Raw genomic sequence first — 25,325 nt, 5'->3', positions numbered from 1 at the left:
AACTGGGTGGCAACTCATTTAACAACTGCCTTGCTTAACCATGGAAATTCTAAACAATGGAACAATTGTGGTTGTAAGTCAAGGATTATCTGAATACGTATCTTTCAAGTTGCAACCATTTGTTTGGTGACCATTCAAAGTTACAGCAGCACTGAAAAAAGTGACATAACTGGTTTTCACACTTAGCGACTGTTGAAGCATCCCTGTGGTTAAGTGATCAAAATTCAGGTGTTTGGCACTGGCATGTATTTATGACGGTTGCCGTGTCCTGGGGGGTCATGTGATCATCTTCTGCAACCTTCTGACAATGGGGAATCCAGATTCATCTAACAACCATTCTACTAACTTAATAACTGCAGTGATTCATTTAACAACTGCAGCAAGAATGATTGTTAAATGGGACAAAACTTAGTTAACAACTGTCTTGCTTAGCCAATGGAAATTTGGGGGTCATAAGTCGAGGACTCCCTGTATTCACAATTACAACACACTTTCACTTCAGTACAAGATGTACAAAGTAACTTTCTAAAAATACAGTCCCCTTCTCATTCCCCTTCTTTAAAAAAGGTCAGTGGATCCTTTAAGCCACCTGGCTGTTTGACAAAGGAAAGAAAATGCAATACCTGCTCTGCTAATTGATGCTTATGTTCTGCAGACGTCTTTTCCAATTCAGCTATTCTTGTCTGTTGCTGCTGCACTACTGACCGTAAATGTTTTATACAGTTATGATTCGGCAATTCGTCTTTGGGCATTTCCAAGCTGCACAGAGAAGTAACTACAATTGAATGCCTAGAAGAAAACTGTTTAGGTGGATAAGCAAGCAAGAACAGAGGTAAAAGACTGTTAGCAATAGCAATAGCAATAGCAGTAGACTTATATACCGCTTCATAGGCCTTTCAGGCCTCTCTAAGCGGTTTACAGAGAGTCAGCATATTGCCCCCAACAATCTGGGTCCTCATTTTACCCACCTCGGAAGGATGGAAGGCTGAGTCAACCCTGAGCCGGTGAGATTTGAACCGCTGACCTGCTGATCTAGCAGTAGCCTGCAGTGCTGCATTTAACCACTGCGCCACCTTGACTCTACTCTAAGAAAACTTGAGCCTGAAAATAACAACTCCCAAGCTACCGGCTGCCAATACTGTGCAATTTGGTTATACCTGATGCATCATCAAAGCCGTTGTCACATTGACAAAGACAGTCAGTCATCAACATCTTTCAGTTAAGGGATAATCCAAATAACATAGTCCAGTAACATATAATCAGTCCAGTAATCAAGGTTTGCTAACAATTGCAAAACTTACAATAGCTCACGGCACTCAGATCAGATCAGATCAGCCCAGCATCTAACGAACAGAGAGAGAGCTAACAGGCATTCTGGCTCCCTCTTATGGCCGATTGAGGAAACAGCACCCAATCACATTTACAGCATGATTTAAAGAAACAGGTACAACATTGTTACATGATTTATATATTGCCAACCCAGCCGTTAGAATTATATTCCTACAGGCACAATGATTGCTGCCCTCACTAATGTTTCCGGATCATGCTGTCATGTGTGATCTTTTATCATCAGGCCAGCAGAGAATTATGACCCTGCTGCGCTGTGATCAGACAGGCATACCCAAATTTGGCAAATACTCACCCGCATCCCTGTTCACAGGTCACAGGTCGCTTTGGATTGTGTTCGCAGTCATTGAGGTGAGACATCAGGTTGTCAAGCCGCACTACAGCAGTGCAACCAAAAACAGCGTTGTCACACGTGATTTGCAGCTTAGATAGCATATTACGCATGATCCGGGGAACAGGGCGCAGGTGAGCCACAGTCACGACGCTTCGATCGACGGGGCACGTCTGCTGTTGGGAGAACCACTGGGTGATACAGGCATTGCAAAAAGCGTGCTCACAATGAGGTGCCTGTGTAGAGAACAGAACCAAGCATGCCAGTTTAGATTACATCAAGTTTGCTGCTCAAGTTGATGGGGGCTCTTAGCTTTCCATGCAGCTTCCTTCACTCAATGCTTCTCACTAACAGAATTGGAAATACTGCAGGACAGAACATCCATCGATCAATTAATGTAACCAAGCTATCAAGGGCATATGAAAACATCCGTTCATTCTGCTTGTCGTAGTAAGAACCTATCAGGGAAAAAATATAAAAATCACCCAGCATAATTATTCCCCACCAAGTGTTAATTTCTGTCCTTCACATGGACACTATATTACAGATTAGCATGTTTTGTTCCAATTCTGGATTAGTATAAATAAGTATGAGAAAAGATATATACTGTATTTTTCGGACTATAAGACACACCAAGATTTCAAAGAGGTAAGTAAGAAAAAAAAAGTTTTTGTTTTCCCCGGCCCCCAGGAGCACTCTGCAGTCTTCAGCAGGGCTGTGAGAAGGGAAAAATGCCCCCATTTTTGCAAAAAATAGGTGAAAAATGGGCCATTTTTCACAAAAACAGGGGCATTTCCCCTTTCCCCAGCCCTGCTGAAGCCTGCGGAATGCTTCTGGGGGCTAGAGGAAGGGAAAAATGCCTCAATTTTTGCAAAAAACAGCCCATTTTTAGCAAAAATGGGATGCGGGACAGGGCTTCAGGAGGCTAAAAATGGCTGTATTTGGTATATAAGATGCACCAATATTTCCACGCTCTTTTTGGGGGGGAGGTGAATCTTATAGTCCAAAAAAATATGGTAGTTACTTCCTTGTATAGTATTAGAATATACTCTCAAAGTACTGAAAAATGATTTGATATGAGCACCCCAAATGTACATCCCAAAACAGATAGCATTAAGTGAAGCCTCTAAATATGGCACGGCTGCCATTCCAGCTCTTTTTCCAAGTATAATTTATTCACATGATAATATGCTTTATAAATTTAGTTCTTTGTCTCACAGCTCTATTTTCAAGTACTGTTGTTTGGAGGAAATGAAGATCAATTTCCAAAAGAGCTAAATCAGGCAAAGCTTTTGGGACCAGATGGCCTACCAAGCGGATTCTATAAAATGTTTGAAGATCAATTACTTCTTCCGATGAAGCACTTAATTAATTCTATCTTACATGGGAATCTTATATCAGATTCTTGGAAGGATGCCTGCATTTCTTTAATACTCAAAGATGGACCAGATTTAACTTCTGTGAAGAATTACAGGCCAATCTCTCTTTCCTTAATAATGACTACAAATTCTTTACATCTATTTTAGCTGAAAGACTTAAATGTTTTAAAGGATTATATACATGAAGACCAGTGTGGCTTGTTACTTAAAAGACAATTAAATGTTAATATTAGAGTAATTTTGAATATAATTGAATATTTACAACAATGTAGCAACAAAGAGGTTGCATTAATCTTTCTGGATGCAGAAAAGGCTTTTTGACAATTTGAACTGGGCCTTTATGTTTAAAATGGTGGAAAAGATGCATTTTGGACTGGGCTTTATACAGGGTCTGATGTCCATTTGTGCACTCCAGAAAGCTCAAATCATGGTGAATGAAGACTTTACAAAACCCACTCAAATTCAGAAGAGAACAAGGCAGTGGTGCCCTTTGTCCCCTTTATTATTTATTCTAGTGTCGGAACTGTTAGAGATATTAGGCAGGTTAACAGAACAAAAGGACTACAAATTAAAACATATAATTACAGTGTCTTTCCAAAAATAAGGCTCAACCAGAAAATAAGCCCTAGCATAATTTTTCAGGTTGCTTGTAATATAAGTCCTACCCCCAAAATAAGACCTAGTTAAGTTCGCCAGCCCTCTGGAAGGGGGCATGGCCAGCACAATCTGGGGTTGCACAGCCCATGCAGCACAGTTGAGTCTAAGCACTGTGACCGCCTGGCCAACCCTCCAAGCAACAAGTGGAGGCAGAGGCACAAGGGGAGGCACATGATCCAACCTGCCAGATGCACCACACGGCCGGCTGCCCACTCTGTCCCACCGTCTTTACTAGCCCGCAGCTGCGATGGGGCAGCTGGCCGTGTGACACATCCAGTAGACCTGATTGCCTGCCTTCGCTTGGTAGCAGTGCTCAAATTCACCTGCACTGCGCACACTGCACAGCTCCAGAGTGTGCTGGCCAAGGGGCCAGCGGGCTGCAGCCAGACACCGTTGGCCCTTGCGTCCTCATCACCTCTTGTGCATCATGTGGCGATCTGCTTTATGACTATCACAACTTATCACAGTAAGTGGAAGGCTCCATTACAGATGTAATTCAAGAACCTGAAGTTCTCATATTACTTTCGGTTCTACAATAAGGTTCCTACATTTTTTTCTTGGATCGTACCTTAGGTTTTCCCTACACATATGCTGCACTGAAGACTCCTTTGCCAAGCTTATGCTTATGTTCCCCATGTGTGCCTAAAAGGAACTGCAGAAAATGAACCAGCTGAAAATCAGAAGACTACAAATTTAATAAAGTATCTCTGTAATAACAGAGCCCAAATATCTGTTTTCTTTTAAAGACAGAATATAGCCACATAACAAAACACTCATAAAATGTAAGCATTGCATTGGGGTATGGACACTGTCTTATCAAAGCTAAACTACAAATATTACAGAGCAATATTAACTCATACAAAGCAATATTTTCATGATGTTAGTCTCTGTGATTTGCAATTCAGTTTTTAGCACATAAATTTTAACCAGGAACAGAAAAACTGGCAATGTTTTGAGTCCCAGCTTCAATCTTCTCTCAAACATGTAAGCTATTCTTTTTGATAACAGTTATGCTGCAATGCCCATCATCCTCAACTGGCTGAAGCTGCTTGTAACAACAACATGACATATTAAGAGGGTTTGATTGAGGAACCTGGTATAAACAATCCTGAGATAGTCAAAAACAGTTGATGAAATCAGTGGAACAAAAGACATCTAATATGATAGTTAAGACATAGATAGATCTGTGATCAGGGAAAACTGGATCAAAGTTCAGAAGCTCATTGGTGACACTGAGCTAATTGCTGTTTTCATTCCAACCTGCTACTCAAGATGGTTACTATGAAGAAGAGCTCCAAGAGAAAAGACAGGACATCAGGTTTCATAATATGATGAAGAAGAGAAAACAGCATCCTGTGTTTCTATGAATTGGATAAAATTCTACTGTTCTTCAGTACCATTCATACCATGAAAAACAAATGTTAAAAATGTCCTAAGCATATCTAGGTTAAATAACCAGAATATTTTTCAATATGTATGTATGTATGTATGTATGTATGTATGTATGTATGTATGTATGTATGTATGTATGTGTGTGTGTATACACATACATAATTGGGGCATACCAGGGGTTGTGACACTATATATATATATATGTGTGTGTGTGTGTGTGTGTGTGTGTGTGTGTGTCACAACCCCTGGTATGCCCCAATTATGGGAGGAAGCTAACTGCTTCCATTATCTGTCAATCGGCTCGTCACAAGAGTCCAGCACAAATACACTATATATATATATATATATATATATATATATATATATATATATGTATGTATGTATGTATGTATGTATGTATGTATGTATGTATGTATGTATGTATGTATGTATGTTTTCTGAGGTTTTCGCGGGTGTTAGTATGTAACTGGCAGTTAAAAGGAACAAACAGCTGAGATCTCACACTACTCCTGGAAACAGCAAACCTGAAGTAGTCTGAAGCAGCCTGAAGATGACGAATGAGACTTTGTCGAAACATCGCCAAGACATCTCCAATTCTACGCGGGAGAAAACCCGAACAATTAGAGACCTACATATCTATATATATCTATATATATCTATGTATATCTATCTATATCTATATCTATATCTATATTATATATATATATATATGTGTGTGTGTGTGTGTGTGTGTGTGTGTATATATATGTATGTATGTATGTATGTATGTATGTGTGTGTGTATATATATATATATATGTATGTGTGTGTGTGTGTGTGTGTGTGTGTGTGTGTGTGTGTATATATATCTGTGAAATTCTACATCCTCCCACTAACATTGTTTAATACTTGCTAAATGGAGTATCAGGATGCTGTCATCTACTAATTATGATCAAATTACATTATTATACTTGCACTATGTAGGTCTTGAATTATGGCTTCACAGTTCATTTTACAGCACTGTTGTAAAATTCCTAAGCAAAAAAAAAAGTAAATAATGATACAGAAAGCACCATAAGATAGTAAAAAGAATCAGATCAAGTTTACAGTAAAAAATAGCATACTATTTTATATAGTTTTTAAGTTTTTTAAGATTGTAAGTCACCCAGGGTTACCTTATGGTAAGATGGGTGGCCAATAAATTTAGAAATAAATAAATATTTACATTTAAGTCCCCTTTCTGTGGAGAATTTATTAACAATTCAGCTTTCCTTATGATCCTAAACACTTCTTATAAAAGCTACCAATGATTGAACTTCAGCCATTTAATTATTTTTAATTTACCATATAAGATAGTTTTTTTTTTACTTCGGCAAAGCAAAATTAATGTTATTAAAAATCTATTTACCTTTATGACTTCATTATTTGGCACCCAATGATTTATCTTGCATACTAAGGAAAAAGATGGTTCATATGGCATTAAGCTGATGATAGCCAGAAGCAAAGATTAATATATAATTACAACTCCCAGACAGGAATGCCATATTGCTAATAAATTATGCTGGTATGTTCAATTCTATGCTTACGGCAATGGAAACTTTTGTTGTGTCACACTTGATCTTAGCCAAAAGGCCAAGAAGCCAAAGCTGTCTCATACCACTCACTATATTATTTCCATTAACCTTACAGCACAAGACTTTCTAACATGTACTGAATGAACAAATTTTGAAGTATAGGTTAGAGTGCATAAGACTGCAATAACCCAGGAATGTATCTAAGAAAAAAATAAATGACTCATTCATGGAAAATGATCCTAAAGATAGAGTTAAATTCTTAGCTGCTACAAGTAGAAGGAAGCACCTCACCCTTCAATGCAAATCAGTATGATTTCTACTTCTTATAAAAAAGAGAATAAAGGCTATAAAGGTTCAATAGGCAGGTTGTCCCTTAATGATTATCTGAAAATAGGCCTTATACAGTTCAAGCCTGATATGTCTGGTTTTCGTAATATATTGAAATGCTGAAAAATTACTTTTTAAAATGGATACTAGCTTAAAACCACCAAATTTTTAAAATAATGATCAAAGAATGTAATAATTTTTACTCCTACAATTATTAAGATCCTACACCATATTTCATCCTGTATTTTGAACTACCTGTTAAAGGCACTTCAATCAGTTACACAGGTGTAACACGTAGAAAACAGCTTGATTGTGGGATAAAATCTCCATGAAAAATACTCAAACACAATCTAGAACTTTGGGCCCTGAGCATCCTTGATATTACATAGAATATTTACACCAGTAATAACCTCAAAGGCAGTCTGAAATACATTAACATAATCTATGAGTTTAACTAACATATCCACCCATGGATGAGACTATTTGCCTGCAGGCTTTCTGCCTGAGCACCATTTTGGCTCGTACTTCTTTGAAGCCAACTTCTAGTGGAAATAGAACTGCCTGTGTCTGCAGATACCACCAGAGCATTCAAGCACATTCAGTGGAAAAACGCAAATAGATCTGTTCTGTGGGGATGGGTACTTGGTGCAGCTTTGCGAAAGTCATTTTGTTTTGGCTTGCCTTCTACTGAAGAGACCCACAAAATAAGTAATTTTAGACAGTTGTGCAATGTAGATAATTGCTATTTAGCCTCACTCTAAAACCACGAGGATAGGTAACCTGTAGCTTGTTGGCTATATGTAGCCTCCAGATAATTGTTGTGGTGCCACAGTCTTTTGCTCCCACTTTCAGAATTTGGCTGCAACCTCTACAAAATTTAAAAATGTAATTGTCCAGGTGTAAAACAAAAAAACCTCAAGCAAAATAGGCTTAATGCTTTTATTTTACGACACAACACAAAGAAGAGGCCAATGTTTTTAGCCCTACCTCTTCCAAAAAGCCACCTAAAGCACATTGCTTGGCCAATTCTTTCTCATGCAGAAGTTATGTATGTCAGGAGACCAAGCGGGATAAAGAATAGTCCCTGGCAGTTCCCTGATGGAGAAAGAAATATCAATAAAGCCTGTTATGCAAGTACAGGTAGTCCTCAATTTACAACAGTTCATTTAGTGACCATTCAAAGTTACAAAAGCACTGAAAAAAGTGACTTATGACTGTTGCGGCATCCCCGTGGTCATCTGATGAAAATTCAGATGCTTGGCCACTGACTCACATTTTTGAGGGTTGCAATGTCCTGGGATCATGTGATCTCCTTTTTCAAGCTTCTGATAAGCAAATTCAACGGGGAAGCTAGATTCCCTTAATAATTGTGTTACTAATTTAGTGTTTCACCTAACTATGGCAAAAAGATCATATAATGAGACAAACTTCACTTAGCAACTGTCTTGCTTAGCAACAAAAATGTTGGGCTCTATTATGGTCATAAATCCAAGACTACCTGTACAATATCTATAAGATCATTGTATTTTGGTTGAATTAAGTTTGAATATTATTGCAGCCACACAATGGTCATACTAACCCAGTGTGGTAATCCACAAGGCCTGGATAGCACAAGTATGCCCACAAACACTTTTTTCTAGGGCACCACAGTAGGGCACCACAGTTATCAAACCAGCTGTCTGCGGTTTGCTTGCTGTTAAATTATTGTGCTAACAAGATCGATGCAGTTATGGCTAGAAGTACTGTACATCCTATTTTTAAAGAAGTTGCTTAATTATAAACAATATATGGGTGTTTCTATAGCTGTACTATGTGGAAGGGTGGGGGAGGAGGAGTCAGCAAGTTTATTCATACTCACTAAGCCTTACAAATTACTGTATATGTGGTCGAAGTCCTGCCAACAAATGTCATTTTTAAATCTGCAAGGCAAGCAAGCTATTCAAAACCATTTAGCTAAATCCATCTTTTCAAAGAAACCTAGCCCTTCCCGTGCCCCCTGCCAAAATAAAGGAAGCAATCAATTGCTAAACTATTGATAAAAAAACAGTACTAAGCTATATAGTAAAAAAGGTAAAGGTTTCCCCTGTCCAGTCATGTCCAACTCAAGGGCTCATCTCTATTTCTTGGACAAGAGAGCCAGTGTTGTCCGAAGATATTTTCCATGGTTATGTGGCCAACATGGCAATATGCCCATGATGGCGATCCTATGGCACGTGGGCCACACATGTTCCATTGCGCATGAGTGCGTGCCTCCTGCAGCTCAGCTGATTTTCAAGTCTCTGTCCTGCACACAGAAGACACACGCGCATGCATTGGGGGGGGGGGTCACAGTCACGCATGCATGCAGGGGGTGCCCTACCTTTCTCCTCACTTTCTGCCGCCTGTGTCTTCCCAGATCTCTGCAGAATCCGCTTCAGTGCTGTTTTGGGACACAACACTTTTCTACCTCCCCGCCAGCCCTGTTTTGGGATTCGAGGCTTTTCCCCCCTCCCAGCACTGTCTCAGGATGTGGTAGTGAAGGGAGTGCAGAGGGTCACATGTGCATGTAGGCGGGGAACATGGGAGGGGCATTGCATTATGGGTGTGGGAGTGCATGCGCTTTTGGCATCCGAGGAAAAAAAGATTAGCCATCACTGCTATATGCCAAAGGTGCACGGAACACAGTTACCTTCCCTACCGAAGTGGTACCTATTAATCTACTCACATCTGCACACTTTTGAAGTGCTAGTTGGCAGGACCCTGGGCAAGGAACAGGAGTTCACCCCATTGCACGACGCTCAGATCTCAAATCTGGCCTGTCACCTTTTCAGCCAACAAACTCAGCACCTTTAACTGCAGTACTTAAGGTTTATCATGTACATTTATCATGTACATAATTTATGATGTATTTTTCCATCTATTCTAGAAATAAGATTGCTTCTGAAGAAAGTGTGATTTGACTAGTGGAAAAACTAGTCAAATCACAAAGTCATTCTATACAAAACGGCTTGTTTTTTTAATCCTTTCAGATCAATTACTACCGGTATTATCCAATTCAGTCTTGCAAAATCACATGCCTTTAGATTACTGGAGTGGTTTAGAAATTGCTTTGAATAACTATTTTATTTCTGAATTTCTAAATATAATACAATGTACTTGACAGGAAGGAAAGTAGCCTCTTACAGAGACAAAATTGATATATAGAAAGACAGTTTTATTCAAATTTGCCCAAAAGGAAAGCAATACTGCATTTAAGACACACACCTAAAGCACAACACGTACAACCTCATTGTTTGCATCTGTTATTTTCTTCTCAGCTAACTAAATATAACTTTCTCATTATAAAGGCAAATTAATTTGGGGAAAGCAGTTAAGACAACCTGTCTGAAACAGCAAACACCATACTGCTTTTCTGTATGGATTGCCGTACCTCAACTTAGAAAATGCACCTAAATTTACAGGAGGAAAACAAAACAAAAAAGTTTTTGGCCTCTGCGCATTGCGTTTTCAATCTCAGCCTGTTTTCACCAAAAATGGATCCGTTTTTGGGCTCCCAAGCCCTCTGTGAAGTGGTGCAATTCAGCCAGTTCTATCCACCCACCCGGACATAATCACGTCCCATTTTTGACACTCTGTGCATGCGTGGAAGGTCCTGCACATGTGCGGAGGTGGCACATGCAAGCGAGGTGAGTAGCTCACATCTGCAAACCAATAGTGAAGGTAAGTTGATTTCACCCCTGCCTCCGTATGTTGTGTTTTTGATCTCCCAGGCCCCGGCATGGCCTGTTTTTGCAAAAAAAGTGCCCATTTTCATCCAAAATGCACCTGTTTTTGGCCTGCAGAATGCTTCTGGGGGCCTGGGGAGGGCGAAAACATGATGCCTGGAGGGCTTGGGAGTCCCAAAAGCCTGTTTTTGGTGAAAACAGGCCATGCGGAGCACTGCAGAATGCTTCTGGGGGCCAGGGAGGCCAAAATCTTAACCCCCCTGGGGTTAAGATTCCAACCCCACCCGAATGTGTGTGACTGTTGTGCTCTCTTTTAATATGTTGTATTGTTTCCATATTGGAATACTGTTTGTCTTTCCCCCCCTCCCTTTTTGAATTGTGAGCCGCCCTGAGTCCCCCCAGGGAAAAGGGCGGCATACAAATAAAGGAAATGAAATTGAAATGAAATGAAAAATGTGACATGCGGAGTGTTCGGGAGGCCAAAAATGCCCATATTCAGTCTATAAGACGCACCTACATTTTATCCCACTTTTAGGAGAGGGGGAAAGATGCGTCTTATACTCTGAAAAATGTGGGTACTTAATTTTAAATATACATGCACAAACATATACCAAAACTTTTCAAGAATAGACAAATATTCTCTCTCTCTCTCTCTCTTATATTAACTAACAGTTTTATATTTTGCTTGGAAAACTAGTGCTGTTAATTTAAATAAACTTCACAATTATTAGCATATTGTGCTGAATTTTTTTAAAACATTTTTTTTCCTAAACAAAAAGTTTAAACCTGGACACTTAGTTGAAGCAGTTGAACTGAAATAGAAGATAATAATATAAGAGTGCTTAAATTAACTTTAAAGTACAATATATGTATTATTACATTTATATTCTACCTTTAATCCAGAAGCTCAAGCAGCATATAAATGCACTCACCTCCTATTCCCCCCAAAACGAACAGCTTGTGGCCACAAATTGGGCACAGGCAAAACTAGCTCAAAGTTTCACAGTGTGTTTCAGTGGCTAAGAGTGGGCTACAACTTGGATCTCCCTATTACTGACACAATATCTTAATCACTACACTGTGCTACGTTTCTCTGTATGAGTAAGAAGGACTTAATACATAATTGCTTTAGAAAACCTGTATGCAAAATACATATTAATGAAGTTATTTTTTACCACCTACCTGCACTGGCTCCTCCAAAACCCCACTGCAGATGGGGCAAATAAGATCTTCATCAACATCCCCTTGAAAACGTGCTACATCATACCCCATTTCTCATCACCGATGCCAAAACGCTAGGGAGGGGAAAAAAGCAGGAGGAAGAAAAATTATGAATTTGAATTTTCATGACAAGAAGCTCTAAGCATGTATTTTGAAAATGTTATTATGCAAATGGAAGGTATTTATGAAGGCCTGAGGTCACGCAATCACCTTCTGGCAAGTAAAGTCAATGGGGAAACCAGATTCACTTAACAACTGTGTTACCAATTTAACAACTGCAGTGAATAACCAAGGGGAAATACAGAAAGAAAATTAAATATATATTAATACACTTTTTGACTATAGCCAGAATAACCTTTGCCCAATGTTGAAAACAGAGTAATAATCCCCCAGATGAATTAGTGATTCAAAAAATTCTAGATTGTGCAGAAATTGATAAATTAACATTAACCTTAAAGGACAAAGAAGAGTCTGAATACTATGTAATTTGGATAATTGGTATAAATGGTTGTATAACAGAAATAAAGTTAATTTAGCCAAGAAGCAATAGAGAAATATATAGAACTGTAAATGAATGTATATAAATATAGAAGTGATATAAGATCAATATATATGGGTATGATGACACAACAATGTTGATGTGATGATTGAAAGTTGTTATAGATGGGGAAAAAACAAAAAAAGTCTATTAAAAAAACAACTGCAGTGATTCACTTAACTGTGGCAAGAAAGATCATAAAATGGGACATATAAATACAATAAACTGAATAAACTGAAAACTCACTTAATAACTATCTTGCTTAGTAATGGAAATTTTGAGTCCAACTGTGATTTTAAGTTAAGGACTGCCTTATTCCACATCCTTTTCTACTTCTGCAGCAACCAGAATATATAGGCATCTAGTCCACAGCTTAGAACCCATGACTGCATATACTGAAGGGAGAGGTCGTCTGGAAATCTGAAACTAAGCATTTAATGGTAGATCAAGGTATTTCTTGATATCACCTCGCTGGAAAAAGAATTCAATCAAGTTACTCCTAATGTCAGAGAGTGAAATATACATCTTTGCTCAGGAGATACTACTTCTCAATTGTATAACACAGCATAAATCTTTCCCCAGAATGCTATCCGGAAGAGTTTGCAAGAGTACATTAGAAGTAAACTTTCCTTGTTCTCTTAGGTCTAACTTGGCACAACAATCTACAGACATTTTTTACTAGAATTTGGAATATTTTTAAAAAGCTTGGGATGATTCATTTAATCCTTTTTTTTCTAACACTGCAACAGGATATATCTTTCTCTGTTCAGCCACCTCTTCCCTTCATCTCTGCTGTCCTCACCTTTCTCTTTCCTTCCTTTCCCTGTGTTATTCATTGAGCCTTTTTTCCCCTTCTTTTTTTCTATGTCTGCTGGAAGACTGTGCATTTACCTATTTGCAGGTGCCTGATTAGTCAGTTTTTAAAAGGGGTATTTTAACTTTCACTTTAGCAATGCCTGCAGAAATGAGAGCCAAGAGGTCCCAAAGAAGTAGAACTCAATAGCAGAACAATATTTATTGATTTATAGGTAACTAATTTTAATCTGCTACTATTTGTGTCTTTTCTCCTGTAAGATTGAGATTGTCTTGGCAACGTTTCGGCAAGGTCTCACTCGCCATCTTCAGGCTGGTGTTTTTGGCTTACACGGGAAAAGACCCAAATACAACAAGACCAGCATATATATACACAGGTCATATACAAATGTTTGTGGGGAAGAGAAATTTCCAGGATCTTCTTTCTTGCTCTTAATTTTTGGAATTATCAAAAAGTGTCATTTTTTTTAAAGTGTATGAAAGTGTTTGAAATATACACATATACACATATACACATATATACATACATACATACATACGTGTGTGTGTGTGCATGTGTGTGTGCGTGCATACACTTACATACATATTCTATCTTGATTTGCTAGCCAAAAAGGGGCGCGGGGGAGCTGCACGTGGCCCCTGCACCCTGTTTTTGCTGCCAGAGATGCAGGAGGCTGTCCAGGCCAAAAATGAGGCAGGGGTGTCTGCGGGAGCTGCACACAGTCCCTCTGTGCCCTGCTTTGGTTGCCGCTGGCTGGTCCTTTGCTATTTGCAGGCCGGATGAGTCACATGCTGGCCACGGCCCGGCCTGGTTTAGCGAAGGGGCCGGCCTGGTTTAGCGAAAAAGTCGAGATATGTCATGTGACACAGACAACCCCACACAGTTAAGATTGGGAAGATAGACATTGCATAGTATTATGTTTTTAATTTTTCCTGCCAGTCTTCTTTTTTGCTTGTGTGAAGGTTATCTTAAATCCTGCTTACATTCCTATTGAATAAAAAAATGTTACTCATCAATACTTGGAATACTTTTCACTCATTATTTTACTCAGCAAAAAAGAAAAAAGTTGGAAAAAAAAACCAGCCAGGATGGTCTCTTTGAATGGAAAATAGAGAAAAAGACATGTACAATCAGCAACACCACTAAGCTCTACTATAGAATATACAAATCATAAGTCAGTCTATTCTGTCTAGAACAATCTGCTTGAACAGAGGACAGCAGCCATTCAAATGACTCAATACTCACAAGTTTTGCAAAGAACGTAGATGAATCATGTTTGAAAGGAAAAGGACACCTATGGATTTTTTTTACTGAACTGCAAGCCTATAATCAAGACCAAATCTCAATTTAAAAATGTTCCGATATTAACTATTGGAACTTTTTAAAGGCACAATCAGGCCCTGCCATGCTGTACTTGTTCCCTGCCACCCATCAGCATGCTCTCCTACATCTGGCAGAAGCCACCCCTTCCCCACCATGCTTGTGCTGTAGGAGCCACTTATCAACCTACTGGCCTGCTTGCAAGTCACTCAGGATTTGCAACTTCCTGCCAGCATCCCTACTGACTTCGCTTATTGGAAGTCAGAAGCACTAGCATTTAAGACTTATATACCGCTTCACAGTGCTTTACAGCCCTCTCTCTAAGTTCTTTACAGAGTCAGCATATTGCCCCCAACTATCTGGGTCTTCATTTTACCCACCTTGGAAGGCTTAGCCAACCTTGAGCCTGGTGAGATTTGAACTGCCAAATTGTTGGCAGCTGACAGTCAGAAGTACTACACTCTAACCACTGCACCACCTTGGCTCACAAGGAAATAACAAGGAGGTCCTTCCTTAATGACAGTAACCAGGGACTGCTGGAATTGCTGTCACTAAATGATATGGTCATAATATCGCCCTTTACAACTGCACTGTTTAACAATGGAAATTCCAGTCCAAATGATCATTGCTAAGAAAGGAACACCTGTCACCTTGCAGAAAATGAAACTGCCCTTATAGTTCAAAGAGAGGACTTTCTTTCATACTAGTACAAATTCTTTTTTTAAAAAATATGCTTTTTATTAGAGATTTTTAAATGGATCAAATTTAAACATGAAACAATATAGAAATGAAATTAAGAAGGAAATAAGAGAAGAAAAATGTAGAAAAAAGAAAATATATTTAAAGAAATAACTTCCGATCTTTATTACAGCAGTTACAAACAAGCTTAGTATCACGCTAGCTTGATACTTTAAGATCAGATTACTTAGTTCACTTCTTACCATATTTCAACCCTTTTCGACTGACAAATCGAGAAATAATCAATTTATTCCTGTTCATTTTCAATAAAAAGTCCACAAAGGATTCCAGTGTTTTATAAAAGTACTTATCCCTGATCAAACAAGGCAGTTTTGTATTATTTTCTTTTGCAGAGAACTTTACAACAGTTATTTTTAAACTTTAGCTTAGTGTTGTCTTAACATTCTTTCTGATAAGATGCAAAAGTATGTTCCTTAATAAATTTCTTAACTTTTCATTTATTGTGTTAATTCTGTACAGCTTGTCCACTTCAGCATCCATTGATGCCTACTTCCTCCCATTTTAAAAATATTTTTAGGATTTTAACAATCCTCTCCTTCACTAAATTATCCTGTAGTTCTTCTCAGTCTCAAGCAGTCTTCATTCTCTTTTAAATTCAATAGTATCACATTTTCTATATCTTTTTTATCTCTTGATTTGTCATTTCTGTCTCATTTTTAGTGCAGATTCAATTTTTTAATTTATCTTTTCTTCTGTATTTAATACACCCAAACACCAAAATTATTCAAAATCTAGTAATAATCATAAACTGTCAACATATTCTGCAGGCAAAACAGAAAGAAACTTAACAAAACTCTTATAAGGTGATTTGGTAAAAGTTCTGGGGGCTTTTCAGTGTAATTAGCCAGACATTGATAGGCCCAGTGAAAACATACATGATTTGAGGTTCAAGTAAGATAAAGAAAAAAGGCCTTTAACCATAAAAGCCATATTGTTTTTAAATTGAATTTATTGCAAAAGACTAACACATTCTGATCTTAAAGCAATGCTTGCAATCTTTTAGTTCAATATGTAGGGAAATCAAAATTACTTAGCAGACCCCTCCAGACTTAAGTAATTAGATGACTTAATTTTATTATGGTACTAGAAAACACAATATGTCACAAGTATTGCAAATGCAAAGTAATTTAAATAACCACAAGTAGGATCAGCAAGAAAACATGTGACATGTCAATTTAGAGACTGTCCAATGGAGTTGGATGGCCAATACATTTAAATAATTAAAATTGAGAATTACAGCTGGTGGATTTCAAAATACATTATATTTCAAGATATTGATGGGTTTTATATTGAAATGTATTCCTAAGAGATATTTTAGTAAGATAAATCTGGAAAACAATTCTAGATCTCAATGTCCAAGCTGACTTTCCAGCTGCAATTTATAACCAGTTGCAACTTTTTTATATGTCAAACTAAAAATTAAATATGACATAATTATTCTTTCATATAAAATCAGTTTCTTGGCCTTGAAATGAAAGGCTTGTCCGAAATTTTAAGCTGTTTGGGCTAATTTATGAGTAAGACAAATCCACTACCTACTATAAATTGCATTAGATCTGTTTTCAGATATCAAATTATATCATGTGGCTATAACTGGCTGTTAACAAAAAGCTACCACAGCTGTATGAAGCTTTTTAATCTGGTCAACAAGATCGAAATGGATTAAAACTGCATGCTTCTTCTCTTAGTACAATGCAGTGATCTAGTCACCTTTTAATTATTTTCTACTGAAATATTCTGTATTTCATAGAACGTTAATTTCAACTGTTTAGTCTACCTACGGTATAGGTGCATAATGCAATATTATAATTGCATGTATGTTATTACTTCAAATGACTACTTGCAAACTACAAATGATTAATCACATAGAAATCACAACATATATAAATAAAACATTACTTTGAAAATAACATCCATATTTTAATCTACATCAATATTTATATTCAACCTGCTGTCATCCACCTAAACTGGCCTTTAGAATTACTACAAAATGAAGATGGTATTCCTTTGGACAATCCAATAACCTCTAATTCACTCTAACATCTGGCATTTAAAAAATTAGCAATTGTAATTAATCTCAATTAGCATTTATATTTCTCAATGTGGGGCTGTCAGATCAATTGTAAGAGCTGAAAAGCAGAAAAATATATCATAGTTTATCAACACATTGAAATAAATCACTGTTATACATCATTCAGAAGAAATAATAAAAAGCTAAGAAGGAAATAAAAAACCAGAAGATATCCTAAAGCAACAAACACCCAGATAAGCAGGGATTAACACCAGACAATCAAGCATAAAACAATACCCTAATCAAGGAGCAACCAAGGCGAAAACTACACTCCCACCAATACTGACAAGGCAAGCTGCTGTTTATAAATAGGGAGCAAACCCCACACTCACCAGCACTGATGATGTTACCTAATTGGGTAATGAGACATCTGCAAGCAGACAATCAAGCTCAGACCACACTAAGAACGCCACAGTTCAACGTTAAATTACAATCAGTTCAACCTTAAGTTACCTCTTCTATTACAAGTTCAGTTCCCAGCACCCTCATAGAAATGTCTCTGTAATGGTCTTGCCAGCAAAAAGACAGTAGTTTGTCATTTGCTTTCTTCTGGAATTTTTTAAATTCAATATTAGGTTACGGAGATAATATTCTTTGGAAATTTATATAACTAGATCCAAGTTTGAATAAGATCTGAACCCACATAAGAGTAGCTAAGCATGGACATCTATCTGCTGAGACTTAGCAGTAGCACCCACTTTTCCAGGATAGGCACATAATGAATCTGTTCAGTTAAACACCAGATTTCAACAGAAAATGAGATATACCTATAAAAGCAAACAGTGTATTGACTTCTGGAAGAAACAATTATTTTACCTTCTGCAGCAGAATTTCTTCCTGAATAGCAACAAGACAATGCTGATGTTGCGTTCCTCTTCTGAATTGAACTCTCACCATGGCCCATTTTTCTCTCTCTTCTTGTTCAGATTAAGTCATCGTTTATCTTAATAGCCAGAATCTGTGGTCATAAGAGGATAATTTTAATTTTTTTTAAAAAATTATACCAGTATAGCATGTCGCATTAATGCCTACTATTTTTAGTAACAGCAGAGCAGTACAGTACACAAAATGATGTACATTCTCTTCATCATTTGCTCTATACACAGAATGCAAGAATTAATATGCAGCTCATTTCCACACCCTTAGGCAAAGCATATTATTTGCCGCAAATTTATTATATCTGACTTATTTGAAATATTTCACAACAGCATATATTTTCAGCCTTCTCTGACACGTAATTCTCCCAATTCTAAGTAGTTTACAGTGAGAAGATGTTTCATGTCTAGCTTTGCTCAGAGCATACCCTAAAAATAATACTTGGTGCTTATTTAGTGGCAATAGCAAATAGGAAGAAGATTAAAGATGCTCAAAAAAAAGCATTCAATATTCATCATGAGTTTTTATTTTATAATGTTCTTTTTCAAATACTAATAACGCCTCATTTCAGATCAACAGATATTTACCCATTTGATTTAAATAGTCATCTACCATTTTTTACCAAAAATTGAAATCATATATATTATAAGAGGTTTTATTTTTAGGTGAAACCTGCAATGCCATTCTTGGGTCCAACTACACAGAAGGTTCAGAACATAAGACTAAGAACAGACACTGGCATTTTATAATTTTATAATTTCCCCCCTAGAAATCTATTATCCCACAGTGCTGGGAACAGCTAAAGCCGGATGCTTCATACAACATATGAAGGAGCCTACAGATTCTATTATGAGCACATGTATAAATATAAATATACATAAAATGTACATATAAATGTACCCAAATGAGGAGCAAAGAAACAAATAAGAGATGAGAAACAACTGTTTGTCGCCTGTTTCATGTAAGACACTGCAAGCAGACTTGCATCACAACAGTCAAGAGCAGGCATTAGATCAGTCAGCCTATCATTTTGAAGCTATTACCAGAAACAGTTTAATTTTTAGAACAGAGATATTCAGCATGTATATCAGACTACTTACTTCCAAACAGATTTTTATCACAGTTGCCTCACAATCCCTGTTCACTATATGTGATCATAATAGCTCTGATTAAGCCAAGAGAATAATACGCAATCAGAACCTTATTATATGAAATATGATCTTGTTTCTTTGGTTTGGAAAATAGCCTGGGCCCTAAAACACAAATCCCCTGGTTGCAAACTGCGCAACTGAACAAAAGTAGCAACAACCTGCTTTACTCTCATAAACAAGATTTGTTCTCTGCTAACAGGCTCCTGAACCGAAGTATGAACATGCCTTGAAATTTTAGAGGAAATGCTCTCCAGATTATCTGCTATACTTTACCAAAGTTGTTACCCACCTTAACCAAGGACTTTGTTGTTACAAGATTCTTCCTCAGATGTTGATTCATCAAAAAGGCTCTTAAAATATTTTTTTGCCACTTCTCTGTTTCAGTTCACCATACATGTCCAAGCATTATTCCTTCAGCTGCTACCTTAGCTTAATTTTCCAAACCACCCCCACAGCACTCTGTTATTCAACAGAAATTTAACCTCCAGAACCTTAGAATGGAAGGGAAACAGAAACACCTGCCAAGAATACTCAAATCTCCACAACATAATTTATTTGGATTCTTCCAAGCTGGCTATTGAATTAATCCCCCCACAAAAGATAGGCTTCGATTTCTCTCTTGATTTCCAGCCTTTAATCAAATTTGCTCTTCTTTACTTTGACTATAATTCCCTCAATATCATCAAAGCTCATTTCAAAACCATCTTAACCACTGAGCATCCCTACCGTAATACTTTTTCTCTCAGAAATTTGTTACTGTACCCACCCAAAGCTTACACCGTCCAAACATCAAATCAGGATAATACTGTTTGTTATAATTCATGTGTTCATTCAAATCCAGATCTTGAATTGACCCATGTTTATGAAAAATGCTAAAAGTTTTTTTGTTGGCAATTCATCTTGGCTCTAATTTCCTAGGTCATCTGGATTTCGAAGGCAGTATTAATTTAAGGATGATCCTCTCTGTCAGCCTTTGGACGTAGGTGGGAGCTTGTTTCTCTTTTCCCCAAATCTATTCCATTTTCCCAAATCTAATCAGTTTCCTTTCTAAAAATCTGCAATCATGAAACATCAGCAAGAAACCACCATGATGATTAATTTATCACAAATTTGATTATTATTAAGTTGCAACTGGCTTCAATGTGTTGGATTGTTTGCAAACACATTTCAATTACAAATTTATCCTCTCCCCCAAAACACTACTAATCTCTCTCATTAGTAATGATTTCATTCTATGTAGGTTGCTTTGTCCTTTTATTAAATACTCTAATCTCTTCAGAGGTCATTCGGTTAAAAAAATTAAAAGCAGCATTTAAACTGAAAACTATAGAGTTGTACATATGTACGTACATTATTATTACATTACATTACTCCCTTTCTGGGTAAGCAACACTAAATAGAGCACAGAGACTTAACTCAAAGAAATTAAGGCATGATATAACAAAAAGAGAAGATTATTAAAACTAATTACACAAGCATAATTCACTACATCTCTTGATATCTTTCTTTCCTCAAAAGATTCGTTTCTACAACATTCAGATGCTATGTCACATTATTTCCTTTTGTTTTTGAAAAGTATTCTTTTTTGAGGGGGATCTTATAATCTATGCAATATCTGATCCACATCTCTTGCTTACTATAGTCACACTACGTTTTATTCATCACTATCAAACACCTTCCCAGGTTCATTTGGTAAAGTAATTATCTTGTAGTTTTTGCAGTTCCTCTTCTTATCCTTCCCTACCAATAGTCCTCGATTTATGACCAGTTGCTTAGCAACTGTTTGAATATGACCCAAATGCAAAGTTCTGGTGGCTCCCTCATCCTGCATTTTGGGCTCTTAGCAACCAACCAACATTTACAGCTGTTTGCATTATCCTGTTATGTGACTTTGGTTTACGATGTTTTTGCCGGAAACCAGCATTTGTTTTCAATTTCTGGGGGAGAAAAAACCCTCCCCTTGTGGACAATGAGTTCATTTAATGAACACCACACACAAAAAAATCATAAAATCAGGTGGGTCACATCATGGGTTGGCACTTATTCAACAATCAAAAGAAAAAGATATACTTCTCACACGTGTAAAAGTTGTACAACCATTCCATAAGCAAACCATATCCACACTTTTCCCAGTTTGTACTAATCCTGCAGCACTACCATTTTTAAATATTCTGATTGCACTTACTACTGCTCTTTCATCCGTTTTTGGACACTAATATTTAAACTTTATTTTTTTTTACTCTAATAGTTTCAATATATTTCCATACAAATATCTAAAATACTCCTTCCAGCATTTCCAATGTCACTTTTTAAAATTCCCATCCAATCTTCTGGAAGGTCGTTTACCTTTTCCAAAGCACTGTTTGATGTTTAATTTCCATAAAAATCACTTTGCATTTTCTCTGCCTCTTTGAATTGTAACTATGCCTTTTTCTTTGTATTTACATTCTTTGTAAATATCTCTTTTAGTTTATATAGTTATATTGCACCTTTACCTCATCCTTATTTTTTGCAGCAATCATTCTCTTGGATGTATTACATTCAATCCCCCAAACATCCTTTTTCATTCTTCCTAAACTAGAATGACACACCATACACTTCTGTGGCACATATAACTGTTTCCATTCTGTTCAAAACATTTTACCCATTCTCTTTCTCTATACTTGGTTTCCATTTATTCTGTTAGATGATGAATCTTCTAACGCTTTTTCATAAAGGGCTCATACTTTCATTCCTATTTCTTACCTGTCCGTTTTTTTCTTGAGATCCAATCTTGACTCAAATACTGGATGTTCTACATTCAAGATTTTTCATCACTGCAGCCTTCACTAATCCTCTCACTTTCATCAAAAACAGCAAAAATCAATCATGCTTATTTCTATTTATTATTTTGCTATGGTCACATATGAATATATATGCACATTCCAAACAGATTTTCTAAACTTACTAAACAGCCACCATTCTCATCCATAGGTCACTAAATGCCTCACCAACCTTTTCTGTATTCTTTCATTTCCATCTATCCATTTTATTTATTTAACACAGAGTAGATTAGGCTGTCAGCCTTAGTCATTCTTCTAACATGACAACAATTCTTACTAACAAGGATGGTATTGGCACATTTTAGCTAATGCAACCTAAACATAACCAAAGCCTATTTCACTTCAAGTATGCTAACTTTATTCTATGCAAGATGCAATCTCTAATCTAAAGACCACTTTTCAAGCCAACGTGCTGTTAACTACAATTTACTAACCAAACTGCTGATAATATTTATTCCATTTTGAAAAGGGATCCAAATGGTTACCTCTGATCTTCTACTCCCCTCCCTAATAGAGGTCCAGTTCACCTTTTTAAAATCTTCACATAAGGAATCTTTCTAAAATTTTACAAGTAAATTTTGCAAGAATCTTGCCAGGAAAATATGGCCCTGGTTTTTTTTATGTTAGTTCTTGAGCCTCACACTTTCTTCACCAGCCCAACCACACGTCTTGGAAATAACCTACTCCCAAATCTCATTCAATTATACCATTAAGATGAAGAACAAAATGGTTTAGTTTATTAAGGCTCAAATGCAGGCAATAGTTGTGGCTAGGTGGACTTTTGCACCGCTTCATGTTTACACCAGTTCCGCCTGTATTGGAACTGTGCATAGTCACTCCTGCCTTGATAGCCTCACAGTTAGATTGCTGCAATGTGCTCTGCATGAGGCTATGCTTGAAGATTATTCAGAAGCTACAGCCAGTGCAGAATGCAGCGGCGCAGAGAGTCCTGGGGGCGCCCTAGGGTGGCACATTTAAGATTGCTGTTACATTAGGTGCATGTGTGCCAGTTTGCTTCTGGGTCCAATTCAAGATATTACATTTAAGGCCCTATAATGACATACATCCAAGGTGTCTGTGGAATTATCTCATCCTAATGGACCTAGCTTGCCCTACTAGCTCCAGTGGAAGGGGCCATTGGCAGATGCCATCTGCTAAGGAATCCTGATGGGTGGGATCAAGAAGAGCCTTTTCCACTGTGATCCAGAGGTGCAACTACTCCCACGCTTCTGGCTCCCTGCTGGAGGATGGGGTTAGAAGATCTCATCCCTGTGTGTCTCATTGGATCTAGTTTCTTATATAGATGTTTTAAAATTGTTTCTATATTTATCTTGTTATTGTTTGTTAAGTTGCCCAAAGTTGACTTACCAGTGAGTTGGCGTGTAAAGTCAATACATTTTTAAAAAATGACGTTTGACTGTAACAGGAGGCAGGGCAACATTTATCCAAGATAAATGGTTATAGTTAAAAAGATAACTATGTACCATTAAAAAAAAGTAATACAGTCGGGAGGGGCAGACAAAAAACGGAGCTGGAGTTATAAGTTCTGGGAGGTTTGATTTTATTTACTTTTTTATTTTAAATGTGCCTTCTCTTTTCTACAGCAAAATAGAGCTTCCTGCCAAGGTTTCGATTCAGCCTGTGCACGAAAGAGGGGGTTGAGAAGAAGGGCAATTTTTTTTGCCTTCCCAAAAGCCTTCCCACGCATTATATGGCTTGAACGTTCGCGGATCCCCACCAAATTGCACAGGTGGTTGTTCTACCAGATGGACATCCTTACTTTTTCTCGAAAACGGGAGAGAGGCTGCCTTTCCTAGTCTAGCCCCGTAACAACAACCCTACGAGGTAGGCTGGGTTAAAAAAAATAAAAAGCGAGTGTCGAGGAATTCTGCGACTGCACCACCCCTTCGCTGCTCTCGCTTCCCAGGGAGCCCCCATTCCTCTCGCCGAGCAGCCCGTTCTCGGAACAAAATGCCTCCCCGCCACCGCTGTCCTTCCACCAAAACGGAGGAAAAGAGCTTGCATGGTCCACCGCACGCCGCCCTTTCCCAGCGCAAGCCCCTCTCGGCACCGTCCCCACCGACTGCCAGGCGTATCCGCCTCTGAGCCTCTCCGCGCAGCCACCCCCTTCCCCGTCGCGCCCCCCACCCCAAAAACAAACCACCAGCGCTCCTCCCGCTTCCCACTCCCCAGGCCTGCAGCGCCTTTTTTCCCCGTTCGCCTCCGAGCCACCGTCACGGACCTCTTTTGGCTCCGCTCTAGGCACCGGCCGCCGCGCCGCCGTCCTCCCCTCCATCATTCCCCCTCCTCCCAGAGCGCCACCGGAAACACGCCAACCTCAATACGGATGCAGGGAATCCACCCTCCTCGGGCAGCAGGAAACGCTGGGGCAGGGCTGAATGTGGCCCGCTCTAGCCACCGGGGTGGTTTTTATGGTTTCTTTTGCTGGCGGACGGGCGGGGTCAGCTTCGCTCCCCGCGCTAAGCCAAACAAAGAGGTCAGAGGATGAGCTGCTGATCTAGCGCGAAGCTGGGAGGGCTGCCTGCCTGCCTGCCGCCTATTGTGTTGCTGCCTCCTTTACGGGGATGCGGTGTGATTCCCCAGGCACTCCAAACACGCGTGCATTCACACAATCGACCATCTCACTTCATGAATCCTCTCTCTTCCCAAGACATCACAATACCTGATCTTCAAGTAATGCTGCTGCTGGTGGTGGTGGTGTTTTGTTTTTTTAAAAGAGAACCGGGTTAACCTGTCCCAGCCGGCCGGTATTTTGTCCCTTCTGTCTCCCCTTTGCTCAGAAAAGCAACTCTGGGAAGGTCCTTTGCTAGCAGGCAGGTTCTAGGACGCCTGCCACCACCAAAGGACCTTCCCGGAGTTGCTTTTCTGAGCAACGGGGAGACAGAAGGGACGCAATCTCCTTTCATTCTCCCTCTGCCTCATTCACTCGTTGGGGCAGCAGAGAACGAAAGAAAATTGCATAGCCGAGGACAAAGGAGCCTGCAGCCTCCTTCATTCAAACGTTCAGGCAGCGGGGATGGGGGGGGGGGCTTTCTCGCACGCC

At 38.5% G+C, this 25,325-nt stretch overlaps 1 protein-coding gene across 4 annotated transcripts in view; it reads right to left on the bottom strand.

The window, feature by feature from the left end:
• Positions 1 to 24,593, bottom strand: part of RNF41 (ring finger protein 41) — a 30,692-nt gene extending 6,099 nt beyond the window's left edge. The window contains exons 1-5 of one of the 4 annotated variants that reach the window (XM_087710416.1): positions 24,504 to 24,593; positions 18,229 to 18,370; positions 11,872 to 11,984; positions 1,643 to 1,914; positions 624 to 759 (exon numbers count right to left, since the gene is read on the bottom strand). In XM_087710416.1, the coding sequence (XP_087566542.1) occupies positions 624 to 759; positions 1,643 to 1,914; positions 11,872 to 11,961 (498 nt within the window). In that variant the 5' untranslated portion in view covers positions 11,962 to 11,984; positions 18,229 to 18,370; positions 24,504 to 24,593. Of the gene's footprint in view, positions 1 to 623; positions 760 to 1,642; positions 2,137 to 11,871; positions 11,985 to 18,228; positions 18,371 to 19,728; positions 20,706 to 22,184; positions 22,697 to 24,503 lie in introns of those variants that run through there. The other 3 variants (XM_087710417.1, XM_014065707.2, XM_014065708.2) reach the window with 3 other exon arrangements.
• Between the last annotated feature and the right edge of the window lie 732 nt (positions 24,594 to 25,325).

Source organism: Thamnophis sirtalis, unplaced genomic scaffold, assembly GCF_051295495.1.
Source record: "Thamnophis sirtalis isolate CommonGarterSnake01/CBP01778 unplaced genomic scaffold, rThaSir2_p1.2 scaffold_3, whole genome shotgun sequence".
Lineage (NCBI taxonomy): Eukaryota > Metazoa > Chordata > Lepidosauria > Squamata > Natricidae > Thamnophis > Thamnophis sirtalis.
This window is presented reverse-complemented; position numbering and strand designations above follow the sequence as displayed.